This window comes from Beta vulgaris, chromosome 6 (genome assembly GCF_026745355.1).
Source record: "Beta vulgaris subsp. vulgaris cultivar EL10 chromosome 6, EL10.2, whole genome shotgun sequence".
Lineage (NCBI taxonomy): Eukaryota > Viridiplantae > Streptophyta > Magnoliopsida > Caryophyllales > Amaranthaceae > Beta > Beta vulgaris.
Genome location: NC_079207.1, coordinates 63,313,102 through 63,329,817, shown reverse-complemented (window position 1 = coordinate 63,329,817; position 16,716 = coordinate 63,313,102). Strand labels below are relative to the sequence as shown.

The 16,716-nt window shown below is 34.8% G+C and overlaps 2 protein-coding genes across 2 annotated transcripts; one reads left to right on the top strand and one right to left on the bottom strand.

Annotated features, from left to right (window-relative positions):
• The first annotated feature begins 6,951 nt into the window (after positions 1 to 6,951).
• Positions 6,952 to 8,663, top strand: LOC125498438 (uncharacterized). The gene is made up of 2 exons (XM_048646629.2): positions 6,952 to 7,606; positions 7,792 to 8,663. Exons 1-2 carry the CDS (start codon positions 7,604 to 7,606, stop codon positions 8,422 to 8,424), a joined length of 636 nt encoding a protein of 211 aa, XP_048502586.1. The 5' UTR covers positions 6,952 to 7,603; the 3' UTR covers positions 8,425 to 8,663.
• A 1,106-nt stretch (positions 8,664 to 9,769) lies between these two features.
• On the bottom strand, positions 9,770 to 16,448 carry LOC104897365 (E3 ubiquitin-protein ligase BOI). The gene is made up of 5 exons (XM_010684226.4): positions 16,072 to 16,448; positions 15,877 to 15,923; positions 13,031 to 13,218; positions 10,722 to 11,083; positions 9,770 to 10,466 (listed from the first exon to the last, which is right to left on the bottom strand). The coding sequence occupies exons 3-5, from the start codon at positions 13,137 to 13,139 to the stop codon at positions 9,924 to 9,926; spliced, it is 1,014 nt and encodes a 337-aa protein (XP_010682528.2). The 5' UTR covers positions 13,140 to 13,218; positions 15,877 to 15,923; positions 16,072 to 16,448; the 3' UTR covers positions 9,770 to 9,923.
• Between the last annotated feature and the right edge of the window lie 268 nt (positions 16,449 to 16,716).

The following is a 16,716-nucleotide window of genomic DNA, read 5'->3' as shown; positions in this document are numbered from 1 at the left end:
CCCCATCGATCAGATGCAACAAAGTTCCCCATAAAATTTCAAAGAAGACAATTCCCATTGGTTGTTTGTTTTGCAATGACAATCAATAAAAGCCAAGGACAGTCCTTAGCGCACGTTGGTTTATATCTCCCCCGCCAGTGTTCAGCCACGGACAATTGTATGTGGCTATTTCAAGAGTTACAAGCAAAAAGGGTTTGAAAATCTTGATCTGTGATAAAGATCGTGGTAACTCATCCGTTACAACCAATGTGGTATATAAGGAAGTTTTACAAAATGTTTGAATTGTGTATATAATTGTAATTGACACGTACCGTTTTTTATGTTTTGATAAAGAGAAAGTGTAACTGTTTGTTCCTTTAATAATGTGTTGTGTATTCAATTTGATTTCAAGTTTTATTTTCAAACTCTCATTAGTCAAAAATGTTATTGTCGCATTAATAATCTTTTCGTCTATAAAATAATTTATAACATAACCTAAAAGTATGGCCTCCCGTGCATTTTTGCACGGGTTAAAAACTGGTTCAATAAATATACTTATATTTATATGGTAATGATTGCATATTTTCTAAAAGTGGTTGCATTCAAATATGATAAAATAATACGATGTACGAATTCATAAATAATTAATAAAATAGTAAACAAATTTAATTGTAAACTAAACAATTAACTATATAAAGATGTTATCTAAATAAGATCATTCCACTGGGTAAATGATTTAAAAGTGTTATCCATCTAAATAAAGTTTGTAACAAATTACTCCTTAAGAATGTTAGCTCAAACTATATGTGCACGAATACCCATATATTTACACTTTCATGAAGCCTATTTGAGGATAAAAAATATTTTTATAATTATATATTAGAAATTTGTAAGAACTTCAATAGTCAACTAATAAATAATATATTTTACCAATTCTAAAATATACGAAACACTTACTGTTTTAGGATATTCAGAATTAAATGACATGTTATTATAATTGAAAACTACTCTCTTTGATTTTTATTAGTTTGCTCACTTTCCATTGTGCGCTGTCCCTTATTATTTTACACAATTCTTTAATATGTTTTGGAATGGTCCCACCATTGTTTATTATTATCTTTACTTTCTAACTCAACTTTTCTTGGTCCACAATACAACAATATGCCAATAAATAATACTTTATCCTCCTCACTATGACCCATATATCTATTTTTATTAAAGCTTTGTGTCGAAAGAAGTGGGTAAACTAATAAAAATCGAAGAGTGAACTTCTCTTTATCTTTGGGGTTGTTTGGTAATCGGCTGTTGGCTGTTGGCTTTTGGCTGGTTTAGTTGGCTTGTTTGACTAGCTAGAAGCATTGGCTGTATGTATTGGCTTTTTAAGTTGGCTGTTTAAGCCAACTGTTTGCAAAAGTGTTTGGCAAAATTAAGTGTGGATGTTGGCTGTTTATTAGAGAGTTTGTGGGCCAACAAGCCAAAAGCCAATCCAAAAAGCTGCTACAGGCAGCTTTTTCATTTTGGCTTAAAAGCCAACTTTTCAGCCAACCAAAAAGCCAATAACCAAACACTTTTTTTAGCTGTTTGACCAAATTGAAAAGCCAAAAGCCAATGAAAAAGCCATTTACCAAACATGGCCTTTATCTTTATCTTCATCATATGAGTCCCTCTTTTTATTTCTCTCTGTCTCCATTCTCTTCTTAATCCCCGTCCCCCTTATGTTTCATTTATTTTATAATGAATGGTATATTCATTAATAATTTGAATCTTTATGGCGTTGTTAACTTAGCAAATACATTTGATAATTTTTTTAAAAAATTTAGATCGATTAAGTTTTTTATAGATGATTTGTCAATTTTCTGCTAGATGTGTTTTCAAACTGGTCCCACATGTATTTCCTAAATCATACCCTATCCAAACACAAAAATAGGTAAGATTTACCCAACTCTCTTCAAACACTATGTTTACGGCTCACACCCGTCCTCTATTCCGATGAATTTCCTCATCCATTAAAAAAAATCAACAAAATTCTAGAGACTGATAAATGGCTAAAATTTTCCCGATATCAGTTCCCAGTCATGACCAATTTTATTTAGCCATTTCATTAACTTTATCTGATCTTTTCACAACAGTTTCACTCAGAAATCGACTAAAATTGAATACTTATAAATCTCTCTTTTGACATATAAGTTTGACAATCAATTCATTTTGTTGATTCATCATTAAAACTTCAATTACTAATACTTCCTAGCATAGTATTACTATATACTAGTCATTAAAGTCCTTAAAACTCCATTAATAATATCCTTTTTAAATTTCCAGCAACATATAATTTATTAAAACTCCCCTTAAACATACTTAAACTTATAAGAATAATCAATTCCATAGTTTATAATATACTACTATGATTTTCCAATCTTTAACACCCTAAAAATCCATTAAAATTCTAATCTAAACATAATAATTAAATCTGAAGAAATACAAATTATTTAATCTTAGATTCATAACCAAATCATCAAATTAAAGCTTCTAAACATAATTAAACTAAAAACAAATCTTAAAACATAATCTTTAAATAAAATTTGAGGAGGAAAAAAAGTAATCAAACCAAAACAAAGAAAAGAAAAGACAAAGGGCGCCGGCTATGGGACGTGGCAGCAGGCGGCAACATGCACGGTGGTCGGCTGTGGTTGAATTGAGGAAGGGAGGTTTCTTGTTGAAGAAGAAATCGTTTCTTGGAAGAGAAGAAAGAAAGAAAGAAAGAAGGAAAAACGTGAGAGAGGAAGAGAGAGATAGGTGCCGACTTTGGGTGTGTGGAGTGAGGAGAGAGAAAATTATGTGTGGGGAAAAATTTGGATTTAATGCATTTTTATATGCGTGTTCCTTGTGGACTTAGGAAAAGACAATTGGGCTTTAAATAGAGTTTAATGACGAGTAGGATTGACGATTGAAACTTCTAACACCACTAGGAGTCTTTTTCCTAATCTAACTAGTATTTGAATTTTTCAAGCCCATTTAAACCCCTTTTTCAAATTCAAAAAGTATTTCAAATATTTTTCAAAGCATGCCTAAACAAAATATTTTAACTTCCTTAAATCCTTAAAATAATTCCTTGGACTTTCAAATAGTTAACTTTTTAAAGAAATAAATTATTTTAAAACTAAATTATATTTAAATATAAATATATACAGTATATACTAAAATATATTTATAAAATCCATAAATTTACGGGGCTTACAAAAGAAAAGAAGCAAGAGAGAATTGCGGTGCTCCTTTATTTAATTCTCCTCACATCACTTTACAACCTAGGAGCTAGGACATGTTAAATAGTAAATACTACCCCCTCCGTCCCAAAATATAGTTTTTATTTTCCTTTTTTCACGGTAATTTATGCAAGTAGAATCTAAGAGGAATAGTAAAGATTTTTTGTTTATTTAAATAAATGTTGTATGGGAAAAGATCATTTTAGGAGAGAAAATGAAGAATAATTGGTGAAAGAACATTCATTGTAACACTTTGGTTGAATAAACAAAGGAAAAAACAAAATTTAAGAAGCAAATAAATGATGGAACACGGTTTTTCTAGACAAATTATAGAAAAATATGGAATTAAATATGAAAATGGGAACTATAATTTAGAACAAAGGGAGTAGGTGACATCAATTCCTAGGACGATTCTTTCATTACAATATAGATACTATGGAAAAAAACATGCGTTCCCTCTAGGGTTTCTCCTTGGGAGGGTTTATTCTAGCCTCCGTCGCTAGGTTTTTCTTCTTTTTTGAAGGTTTTTCCTTCATTCTTTCTTCTTTCTCTTTGTTTTTTCATCACTTTTTTTCTTGGTCTCAATTGTGAATCTTTGTAGGGGCTTCCACTGGTGTTCGTACCGGTGGTAAGCCCCAAAAACCTTTTTAATTGCTTTCAATAAGTATATCTCATCATTAAGATGGTATTTATTTTAGGATGTTCCATTTCTTTTTTTGTTCGTCTAGTGAAGAAGGAAGATCTAACAATCACTATTCTCTGTAAGAATCTAGAAGACCACGAAAGTATTTTCACCCAAACGACTATGCATCAGCGGAAGTTAAACCGAATCAGGGCGAACTCACATATTGTATTGCTTCAGATGAAGTTTTTTATTAAGGCTATTTTTTATCAAATATGTGATGTATCTAGTTCTAAGGTGTTATATACCTATGTTGGAATTTTCGATTTTTCAAAAATTGATTGTAAGTGCCGTTTGGCTATCCCTTATCAATGAATTATTTTTCTTCCTATCAAAAAAAATACAATATAGATGGTTCATTTACATGTAGACCACTAGAATTGAGGAGTCCACTCATGGTACACCCGGGTGTACCATGCTCATGGTACACCCAGGGGCATTTCTGTAATTAATTGCAAGTTGAGGGGCACGCTGGTAATTTCGGGCAATAAATGACAAAAAGCAAAAAGCAAAAATCTGAATCCAATTCTTCTTTCTTGCTCATTTCTCTCGATTCTTGCTCACCAGAAAAATCTGATTTTCAATTCTTCTCTCTCTCCTCCTTCCAAACCTTCCAAACACAACAATGGAGATCTGAAATTCGCGAGATGAATGATGAGATGATGATGACGCGGACTCGAGATGATGATGATGATGAGGCGACTAAAGAGACCCACAACCCATCCACGACGATGATGAAGACCCACGACCCAGATCTGATTATGTTTTTGCTCATTTGTTTTGTTGTTGTTGTTTTTCTCATTTCCCCTCAGTTATTCGTATTGCATAAACCAGATGTTTTTGGTTGTTTAATATTATTAGGACATGAACAAAATTATGGGTGCTGATTTTGAATTATCATTGTAGGAATGAGCAAATGTATTCTGTAATAATTTTGAATTCTAATGTTCAAATGAGTCAAGCATTTGTGCTTATTTAGAATGATTGAAGATTATGTGCTCATTTATATAATTTGTGTTGGATGATTATTGCTGCTTAGTCAACTCTTATACTTGCTCTAGTTTTTTTTTTCTATTCATTTCATCTCTTTCTTCATTTTCTTTTTTGCTCACCTGTAATTAGTTCGTTTTCGTAACTGCTCATTTGCACCAAGTTTGCTCATTTTCTTAAATGAGTAGAAATACTTGCTCATATGCTCATTTTACTCATTTGCTCATTTGATCATTTGCTTAATTTGCTCATTTGCTCATTTTGCTCATTTACCAATTTTGCTCATTTGGCAAAAATAGCATTGGGTGCACCATGAGCATGGTACACCCAGGTTTACTATAAAGATTCTCTTAGGTGGCCTGGGCTCAAGTAAGCAACGTAACTAAGAGCCAGCTATTACTAAGGGTAATAACCTTCACTTCATCAAGGTTTGGATTACGCTTCAAGTAAATTAAATTTTAATTATTAATATTTTACTTCAAAATGATACATAACATCAAATATTATTTATTAATATTTTGTCAAAAGAAGGATAAAAGAGGAATGAAAATTGTTATGTGAGTGAATTTAAAGAATATAGTACGATTTCAAAATTAGACATGTAAATAAGAATTTTTTCCTTGGATAATGCAAAAGTGGGTTTTAATTCCCAAAATATGTCCAAAAAAATTAAAATTCCCTGCGTACCGTCCACGTAGGACGGCACGCGAGATTTTTTTTTTTAGTAAAACCGCTACTTGCAGTAGCGGTTTACAAGTGCCGAGAATTTTTTTTTTTCAACTTAGGTAAAACCGCTACTCGGAGTTGCGGTTTATTATGAAAACTGATATCTGCTTACCATATTTTGCGTAGGTAAACCGCTACTCAGAGTAACGGTTTATATTTATACACCGCTACTCAGAGTAGCAGTTTATTTTAAAATTAAACCGCTACTTTGAGTAGCGGTTTCCGTGGGTTAAAACAAAAAAAAAAAAACAATTTTCTCGCTTGCCGTCCTACGTGGACGGTACGCAGGGAATTTTAACTTTTTTGGACATATTTTGGGAATTAAAGCCCACTTTTACATTATCCAAGGAAAAAATTCATGTAAATAAGACAAACATTTTTATAAATTCAAGCAGATGGAATATTTCACAAGAAGTTTATTATTGTTGTTGTTATTAACCCCCTTATTTTATTGGTAGAGAAGAACTCGTACAAGAAGTTAACAACGGTTCGTGTAACTATTACTTCCTCTGTTTTTAATATAAAAGGCATTCATATTTTTCGAAAATTTGTTTTTACCGCAAATATCTCTCATAATATGATAAATAAAAATTATACCATTGGATCCGTCCTGAAAAATACTATAATAACATTAATTTTTTAAATTTTTTATCCACGTAAATTGAGAGTAATTAACGGTCAAAGTTCGACCTCGAATATCGTACGTGTCTTGTATTTCGAAACGGAGGGAGTATTTAGTTCTCTAAACATACAAACAAAAAGAACCGTGAACATGTTTCAAGAGCCTGAAAAATTGAAGATAGGAGAGCTATATATGTCTATACTATCATTGAGAAGAGAAAAGGTCTCTTCCTCTTTAAATTAAATCAAATTAATACTAACATCAAGTCCCAAGGTTTTAACTAATTTCTTCCAACTTCTCTGAATCATTCTCTTCATCTTCTAGGATCAGAATGAACCTTACTATATATATATATACACACACTCTTACATTCTCTACAACTACTAAGCTTACTACAATCACTTACAATGAAATCAAAAGGAGGAGTGAAGCTTACAAATACTAGTCTCAACAATGAAGAGCAGGTGATCACCAATATAATCACTACGCTTACCATATGCCTCAAACCAGAGGATGATCTCCCTCATCCAAGGCACCTTTGTTTTCGATACCCTTTCGGAAAATCATCTCCTAAGAGACACTGCATTAAGGTATCTACAGTTGTGACATATCACTTGTGTTACTCGGACTAGGGTACTCGTACTAGTGTTGGACAAGTGTACGTGTCAAAGTGTCGTACCCATGTTCGGGTATTGTAGCATAATATAGGATAATACTGTTACTTTCCCTTTGGCTTAAGTGCTTATTTCTTGGAACTCATTTCTTTAGTAAAGTTTCTCATTTTTTTTTGTAATCACTTGTGTTACTCGGACTAGGGTACTTGTACTAGTGTCTGGACAAGTGTACGTGTCAAAGTGTCGTACCCATGTTCGGGTATTGTAGCATAGTATAGCATAATGTTGTTGCTTACCCTTTGGCTTAAGTGCTTATTTCTTGGAACTCATTTCTTTAGTAAAGTTTCTATTTTTTTTTGTTTCTTTACCACAAGAGTGTTACTGCTAAGTTTGCGAGGAGATTGCTAGGGTACTAGTGTCGGACAAGTGTACGTGTCAAAGTGTCATACCTATGTTCGAGTATTGTAGCATAACATAGCATAATACTGTTGCTTTCGCTTTCGCTTTCGCTTTCGCTTAATCGCTTCTTTCTTGGAACTCATTTCTTTAGTAAAGTTTCTGATTTTTTTTTGTTTCATTACCACAACAGTGTTACTGTTACGTTTGTGAGGAGATTGCTCCATGCAAAAAGTGGAAGAAGCCTTCTACAAGGCATTGTGATGCATCAGATAAGGATGATAAGTGGAAATATGAGAAGAAACTCAGGAAGAAACTCCATGGAAATACTACTATGGTAAGCAACTCAGAAAGAAACTGCAGAGATTTCTTTATTCCTTTTTTATCCATCTAAAGGCTGGTTATACTATTTTCGCGGTTCTTTTTTAAGTGACACACTTCTCCCTTTTATGTGAGAAGTGTGTGACATAAAAAGAAACGGAGGAAGTATATCGCAAGCTTACTGATAAACATGATGTGCAGGTTTATCACAAGCTTACTGTATGTGCATCCTATCATCTTCCTGATGGACCTGATGTGCCATTACGTTCATTTGGTGGCGGACTAATATGTAACAGAGATGGAGAATGGATTATTGGCATCTCCATGTGCTTGCACAATGATATCTACTTTGATTCTGACTGCACTATTCCATTCTACATTGTCCTTCTTGAAGGACTTGAACTTGCATGGTTGAGAGGGTTTCGATACCTAGAGGTTAATCTTGGGTTTGTTTTCCATCATAGTTTTTGGTCTGGATTTACCAAGGATGTTGTGACTAAGAAATTCCGTCTCTGTGTTACTTCATTTTCTGCAATTAATCCTCGGTTATTGGTTATCCTGAAAACTGTGGAAGATTACCTCAATCGAGAATGGTTTATCGAAGTGAAAAACACAGAGTTGTTTGGAGAAGAAGCTGGTGTTTTAACTGTCGCATTAATGGCTGATTGTCAAGATCAAGCTAAGAAAATATACGATTTCAGAACACACCCTTTAAACACAGGGTTTATGAGCACAGATATGATGAATATGGTTTCTGAAATAGCAAGTTATGTGATTGATAAATCTGCTTATAATGCATCTGTTCAGGAGAAGAAGTACTTTGGGCTGAATTAGTTTTGCTGGCCTTTAATTCTAAGCTTCAAGGAGTACTGCATAAGATTCATCTCATTCTTCTCTAACTCCGCGTACCGTCTGTGGGATGGATTTAATTGGCTTCAAGAAGTAGCGTCTGTGTTTTTGGTTTTAATGACATGTTTCTTAGTATCTTGTAAGCAGATCATTGTCTGGCTTTCTGTCGTTATATGCTTTTTATCTCATTGAACCTTGTTTAAAGTTAGTTTGCAGTAATGAAGCTTTAATTCCTTTCTTCTAGATGAAAAAGGAGCATACTTGGATTGAGTTAGCTATTTCCTTAAGTTTTGATTCATTTGACCTTCAAAGCATATGTTAGTTTCTGTTTTCCCTTGTCTTCTCTGTTTTGGCTCTAAATTAGAACGTACTTCTTTAACCGAATTCAATCAAGGTAAGTTTGTATTGATGTTCTGTGTGCCTGTGTCTACGCACACAACCAAATGCTTGCAACATAATATCCCCACACGGAAATTTATTGGCCAGATCAAGCACAACCTTCGAGCGAGGAGAGATCAAAGGATCCTAACTAACACGGTAACTCTAGCCATAGACTGGACGAAAACATTAGTTGGAGTGATAAGGGTCGAACTTACAAGCGAACATTAGTTGCGGTGGGTGCTTTTAACACTTGAGGATGTGGGTGCTCTTAACACTTGAGCTCCTACTTATCCTCGTGGAGCTTACTATTAAGATTTAAGAACCCCTTACCAATTGCGTCTTTTTACTTTTTTTTGGGCCCCCCTTCCGGGAACCTTGGGTAAGAATAATTTCTTCTGAGGTGCCCTCGCATAGGGTCACTCACCCAGAGGCCTAACAAGCCTCAATTGTCCTCCCAACCCCACCCCACCACATTGAAAATTTACTTCTACCAAAATTTGAACCTTGGTCTCCCATATAGGAGATAGAAAACCATACCATTGGACCTAAGGAAATCTTGCCCCCCACCCTATTCAGTGGCTCCCAAGGATCAAACCCGAGGTACTCTTGTGGAATGTATGAGATACAACTAGAGAAAAGCTCATGTGGCCAATTACGCTCTTACTTGATCGGTTAGTCCTTATAGATCTTATACTATGCTGTTAGGAAATTTTCAACTTCTAATTATCTTCTTTAAGTACGGAATTTGCAATAAGCTGATGACTGAAAATTGGAAACTTTACTCTGGGGCATAGAACATTAATAAGTAGAACATGCATATATTATCACAAGATGGAAACTTGACACTCCATTCCTTGAACAGCAAAGTCAATATGCACAAAACCACAAACACTTGTTAAAGGGGATTTTTCCAGAAGGGGTTAGAAACAAGCGAATTTATGTGCACATATTTTGGGTTTAAATTTCATTCATTAACAACCTCAATAACAAATGCAGATAGCTGAGTCACAGGCTCATTTCCACCAGCATTTGGTATTTCAGCCAAGTTTACAAGTCAGTAAGACATACATGGAAAACTCCGTAATATCAGCAGGAAGCTAATGTCAAGACAGGTATACCTCCACACTAGCACTTTTAGGGATATTGCAGACTGGGCAGACACTTAAGAATCCATCACATTCCTTACACACACACAGGTGCCTACACGGCATCAGCAAAATTGATACCTCTCGAGACCGACAAGCTCTGCAGGTCAAATGCTCAGAACTGGGCACTGCAATGGATTTTCCCCGCCCTCCAACCGTTGTAAGATAGTTTGTTGGGTCAATATAAGAAGTTGCATCATCAACCTCACTGTCTCCAAAACCTTCCTTCCCTGGGTCAACACCCTGAGATATCGCATTTTGAAGGTTGCTTTTAAGGATATTAACCATGGACTCATTGTACTTCGCTCGGTAATGCCAATTATGCGCTTCAGTTGCTACCTGCTTTATTCGATCCATAAGATCCCTGTTCTTGCGGTTCATATTCTCCAACTCCGTCTCCTTTTCACGAAGCTTCTTGCTTATGCCGTCCTCTATAGAGTTTAAAAAGGAAGCCATGTGTCTTTGCTTCATGTCTCTAACTCCCTTTGCTAACTGCTCTTGCTGCTCAAATGACAAAATTGTGGATGTTTAGCAAAACTCGGCTAATAGGAATAGATCTATGATTTGGGTTGGTGAGCAAGTGCAGGAACGGAAATGACTTAGCAACAAAAAACTTTCAGGGGGTATCTTAAGAAATTTAGAAATGTCTTCTTTTTCAAGTTACTAAGACACTATGCGGCAGAGTAAACGCAACACAGAAAAGAATCCAGCAACAAAGCCAAAAATAAATCGAGTTTAACGTCAACAGTAATATACCTGAATTTTGACATACTGATCAAATTCATCTTTCTGCCGTTCAAGCTCACTCCTCATATTGTCACCAAGTGACATGAGGATGGAGGGTGTTCCCGTCATGCTTCCACTAGCAGATGTGACGGATGAGTTGTGTTCATCATCATCGTACGAAAGCCTTAGCCCAGTTGATACCGGATTATGGTTTGGAATGCTTGCTGAACGATCAACTTCATCTTGACAGAGGTTATAGTTCAGAGAAATCTGGAGCTTCTGTTGCCTCGAAAGATCTTCAGCCTCTCTACCTCGTTTGTTTGGCCGAAGAATAGATGAATTTTGTTCATTACCAAAATAATTTACTGGATCCACTGTACATCCCACAGGTACTGCAAACAATTCAAGTGCAAAGACTAATAAGCGGTGAATCAGCATAAGATAAGATAATTAACAAGTACACAAGCCTAAATTCTGATCAAATTCATATTTTGACCACTGAAAAAGTCAGCATGAGCAAATTTGGGAACAGTGAGAAGAAAATCGTTAGGGAAAAAAACATTGCAGCATTTTGCTCAACTCAAGTTCTGTAAATCGCCACAAAGAAAAGGGGAAGAACACTTTGATGATAGAACAATATGGTAGTCAAGGAAAAGTATTGGGCAACGGAGTAACCTTAAGGACCCAAGTAACCATAGGATTAACTGAGTAAAGGAATCCTCCTAAATAAATAAATACTAATGAAATAATGATACGGCAAACACTTGCGAGTCAAATAAACATAATGTCTAGTGGTGGCCACCATGGGGAGAGAGATGGAGTATGAAAAAAGAGGAGAATCTGACAACCTAGAAAGGAAGGTGAAGAAATTACAATTAGAGTTGAAGGAGTGGAAAGAGGAGATAAAAAGAAGTCTGGATGGATCTATGGGATTTTTTTTCCTGACCAAATTCTTACCTGTGGTTAGAGGCATTACCATCAATTCTTAAGTCCATAAAAGAATATACATGTTTTTAGTTAAGCTTCTAGATAGGCCAAATACGTTCATCAAATAATACATTACCATCAATTCTTGAGTCCATAAAAGAATATACATATTTTTAGTTAAGCTTCTAGACGGCCAAATACGTTTATCAAATAATACATTAGTGTAATTAACCCAAACCTTGGATTACCTAATTGAATTTATTTCTTTTGCTTAACATCTTAAATAGAAGGGGCTGCTTTGAATCCCCTACTACCGCAGCAAGAAATGCATGTTCATTTCAATAACACAATGTATCTAGTTTAATTTTCTTCAAGAATTAAAGAATCCTAGAAATTGATAATGACGAAGCCAATCAAGGAATTCAATGCAGCTTTGCATTGGTTGAACTGACCCTACCACAAAGCACACCTTCAAAATGACAGAAGTCCATAAATCTCACATCTGCATATCTAAATTTACTACCAGAAACAAGTCCTAACAGGTTCTCCTGCGGAGGCCCGTTTAAGATCCCTCACTCCCATAACTTTAGCTTGTTGAGATAAAAAGAAAGGGAGTGGAAGGTGAACCCATTTGTAGAAGTGCAGAGCCTATTAGACTAAGGAACTGACTAGACAAACCAATTTAGAGATAAAATAGAATAAACAGAAACAAATAGAACAAATTAGCAAATGGTATTACCACCAACCCTATGACCACAAAGCTTGCTCCCCTCCTCAACTACCACCCTTCACACCCCACCTTTTCCCATACAGGTAGCCCTCCTAAGTCCTAAATCACAAAATCTTCCCCAACTCTGCCTATGAGGCTATCACTTTGCCCATTTATGTCTCCTTTAACTTGGTAGCATTATCTAGAGAACTAAAAGGGTAACTTGAAACCATGCTCAAGTTTGCTTCATGTCATAAGATACCCATACGATATACCTTGACCATACCCTTAACTTGTCAGAGTACTCCATTTGATGCATCAAGATTAAGGATGACATAAGAGAAAGAACACTGGACCTAGAAGGTACAGGTTCAAGTAGCAAAAGATTTTATAACCCTGCATTTTTTTAAGAACCTTAGTATGAAGAGGAATTGAATTAATATCTACTTGTATAGTCAAACTCTAAATAATAGGACTTGAGGCTGAAAAGTGTATGTCCTCCAAGGCTCCCACCGCCACAAATAAATGTCTACGACTTTATCTCACCACCCTACTTTTTCACTCTAATCCTGAATCCCCATGAATAGTCAGGAAAATCACTGCAGCTTGCAACAAAAACCTAATGGACAGCAGACCAAAGAAACTATCAAAGAAAACGTGATGAATACAGGAGTAAGGGACTTAAAAAATCAGCGAGACTTACAATTCCCAAAGAGCTGAAGTTGATGGGTTGGTGCATTAGCATTTAGCTGATAGCGGTTCTCGCCCAGAAACATAGGAAGCGCATGATTGCTGTTGTTGCCTCCAAACATTTTGACTAACTACAGTACAAGCTACAGTTTAATTATACAGGATCCTGCCTCCCTTGATGATGTTACAAACAAGCGACACCTGAAAATTTTTAAGTACAAACCTCCATATGTCAATATAGAAACAACATTTGTATTCTAACCATTTCAAAATAAGCCTCTGCATATCGAAAATATTTTTTACGCCATTTTGGAAAATGCCGAAAGTACAACATCCACCAATCACTAGAGAAGGTTCAAAAACCAATCAAAAGTCTAAAAATTTTGCATGCTCATAATTGTATGGACAAGTTTCTGCAATGTATGTTTAGTAACCACATTTCAGAGCACACATAAACTTGCATCACAAGATAAGTCGTCAAATTGAAAAACTATGCCTTTGCTAAATAAGTACTTAAATAAAATGCTCTCGCATAATCCATGTGATGTGAAACACCGAGACCTGTCAATAATACTCGATTACTCTCTCTTAAGATCAATTTTTACCTTCTTACTTTTAGCCACTATCTAGAACAAAACCTACCCAAACCTACTAAAACACTTGATATGTATGCCCAAACCTAACAAGAAAAAGCTTTGACAATGGAGGGAGTATATCATAGAAAATCTACCATGTGACGGATCAATTAAGAGACTAACAAGGGCAGGCTTTTGTGGGTTGACTGAAGTTTGCAAAGCACGTAATGCATGCATAATCTAGATGATAGTGTTTCTCAAAATATGGAGCCAAACACTAATGCTTCTGATAGAGCTGACCTGTCCTAGTCTGTTGTTTGCAATGGAGATCTCATGTAATTACATAAAACAATGCAAGGAAGAAGCAAATATAACCAGCTACATTTTGGGAATCTAAGCAAAGATATGAAGTACCTTACTTTCTTGGTTACCTAATAACATTTTACAGTACCGCACATATTGACGTTGAAGTAATAAAGATATGAGACTCTTAAGCACTCAATCATAAAAGACCTTCAGCTATCCTTTATCATAAATGGAAAAAAGAAGTTTCAAGATAATTGACGTTGAAGTAATAAAGATACAAATATGATACAATTGCAGATCTACTTACAGCTAACTGATCGTATTATCATTATCATGGAGGAAGAGGTTCATGTGTTTTACTGTCATCACCCATCAAAACTTAGGGTCTTTTAAGCATAAAATGAGTTCCATATTTAGAGCATATTATCCATGAAAACCATTCCAACAACCTTTAATGCTCTCTACTGTCACTACAATCGCCACATATCATTATTCTGAAGCAATTCAGTTGAATTCCTATGGCTGTGTCTCAAATCTCAATCACAATTCAACCTCTGACACTTAGCTGAAGCATTCCAAGAGAATCACAACCACTAAACAAAAGACCTGTGTTTTTTACTTCCAATTCCCTTATTAACATACCAAAGCATTATGACACAATCAAACGCATACTCCATATCTGGCAGATGAGCACAGCGGACTTTATAAGATATCATCATTCATAAAAGTGATCTAGATCATATGGCTTGTTTAAGCCAAAGTACTAATTGAAGAGTCATCAGTCAAAAGAAAGATAACTAAAAAAATCCCACAACCCACGAGGATACTTGCATGGGTTATTGGGGAAAAGGGTGAGACGACACAGAGCATAACCCAATTTCCTTGAAGATTTGCAATATCATTTAGACTTATTTGCTCCCTCAAACTTTTATGCAAACATATCTACAGCTATAACATATATTAACACTAGTAGAGACAAGAAGCCCATCCATAATCTTCCACACTCAAGAGAAGCATTGAACCCTCGAAAACACACACAGACACACACAAATAAAGGACAAAAACAGCACTAACCCATCAGGAAGCTACAAATACCTCCATATTAAGTCAGCGGCAATCAATTATAACATGAACTTCATATCACCAAGATTTAAACAAGCTAGCTTAGACTTTCTATGTTAGACAGAAACTGGAATTAAGTCACAACAAAGATTTCAATCTGCTCAACTCGAGCAGTGTCACTTAACATCAAGATGGTCGTTTTTGTCAACTCACACCATATCTAGTTTCTCCTACAAGGCATCAACCTTATCCATCTTATCCATAGCCTATGGATCGAAAATATGTTGATATCCAGTCGAATGATGTTTCAGATATGTTAATACAACCATTTGGATTGGTAAGTAAAAACAACAAGCAACACATTTACATCACCAGCTTATAGATTAAGCACAAAAAAGGAAAATAAGTAATAGATTCAACTTGATAGAAAGAAATGACAACATAGTGGATCATCATTAGATGATAACAAAATGATCATGGTGTTAGAATTAAACGCACCAATTAATACAAAATAAAGATGCTCATCACTCAAGATATGTATAGATGAGAAAGCTATTCAAAAACCTTGTTTTTCCAATCATCAACCAACAACCCAGTATAATCTTAATCAAGCATGAAAATGAAGAAAATACCAAATTACTGAGAAATAAAACAGTCAGATGAAACTAAAACAAGATTTATAAAAATTCAAACTTTTATCAGTCAGCATGAACAAATTCAATGTTCATATTCAACCTTAGAAAATACCAAAAACACCCCCCTCAATAATAATAATAAAAAATCCCTAGATTCTTTTAAGCTGAAACATAGATAAATCAAAAGAAGAAATAAAATCAAGACCTGGAAAATAATACCATCCACATATATCAAAAATCAAGGAGAAAATTATTTTTCAAGAAAAAAAAATTCAATTTACCTTACAAAAATTGTTCACCTTCAGCTAGAAAAACCCAATTACAGATCCTGCCATTCAATATATAATAAGTTAAATCATAACCCATCAAAAAAAAAAAAAACTTTATTCTAGAAAGGTCTAATCTTTTTACCCAGAAAAAAAATTAACCAAAAAAATTAGAGTAGATGAAGATAGATGAGCTAATAAAGAACAAACCTTTGAAAAAAATGGGGAAATTATTTACAGAGAAAAAGGAGGATAAAGTTGATCAAGAAGATCCGTGAAATGCCATAAATAAGTTAGGGGAGCTCATAAATTAAGTACCCAGAAATGAAAGAAAGCAAGAAAAGAAGGTAAGAAGAAGATGACAAACAAATGATAAAAAAAAAAAAGGAAAAAAAGGGGGGAAATAGATTTGTGGGAATTTTAAGGTGAGGAGAGAGATAGAAAGGAGAAAAGAGGAGAGAGAATAATTGGAGTGTGTGGGGGAGGTGCAGGTGCTCGTGCTCGTGCTCGTGATGCAGTTGTGTTTGTTTGAGTAATGGCAGGGATTTTACGCAAGAAGAAATCTTTTTTTCTCTTGGAAAAATTATTATAATAATAATAATGTTAGTAGGTACAAACTACATGATGATTGATGAAGAATGATCAATAGTAGTTGGAACTTGGAAGAAACTAAATATGAAATTGAGGGAATTGTAATTGGATTTGTTTGAGATGGAACCTGAATTCTTCTTAACATTACTCAAACACACACAAGTAACGTGACCTGTACATAAGTTTTGCTCACCAGAAAATTATAATCAAACGTCGAAAATTTCTTTTAGGTAGTGGTCAACAAACAATAACGTAACAAAAATA

What these genes read in the sequence shown, in the direction of transcription:
- LOC104897365 (XM_010684226.4), bottom strand. Translation starts at nt 13,139, where the DNA reads ATGTTTGGAGGCAACAACAGCAATCATGCGCTTCCTATGTTTCTGGGC. An exon ending in ACTTCAGCTCTTTGGGAATT is followed by an intron (nt 11,084 to 13,030) that starts GTAAGTCTCGCT and finishes AATTGTTTGCAG; the next exon opens with TACCTGTGGGATGTACAGTG. An exon ending in ATCAGTATGTCAAAATTCAG is followed by an intron (nt 10,467 to 10,721) that starts GTATATTACTGT and finishes TCATTTGAGCAG; the next exon opens with CAAGAGCAGTTAGCAAAGGG.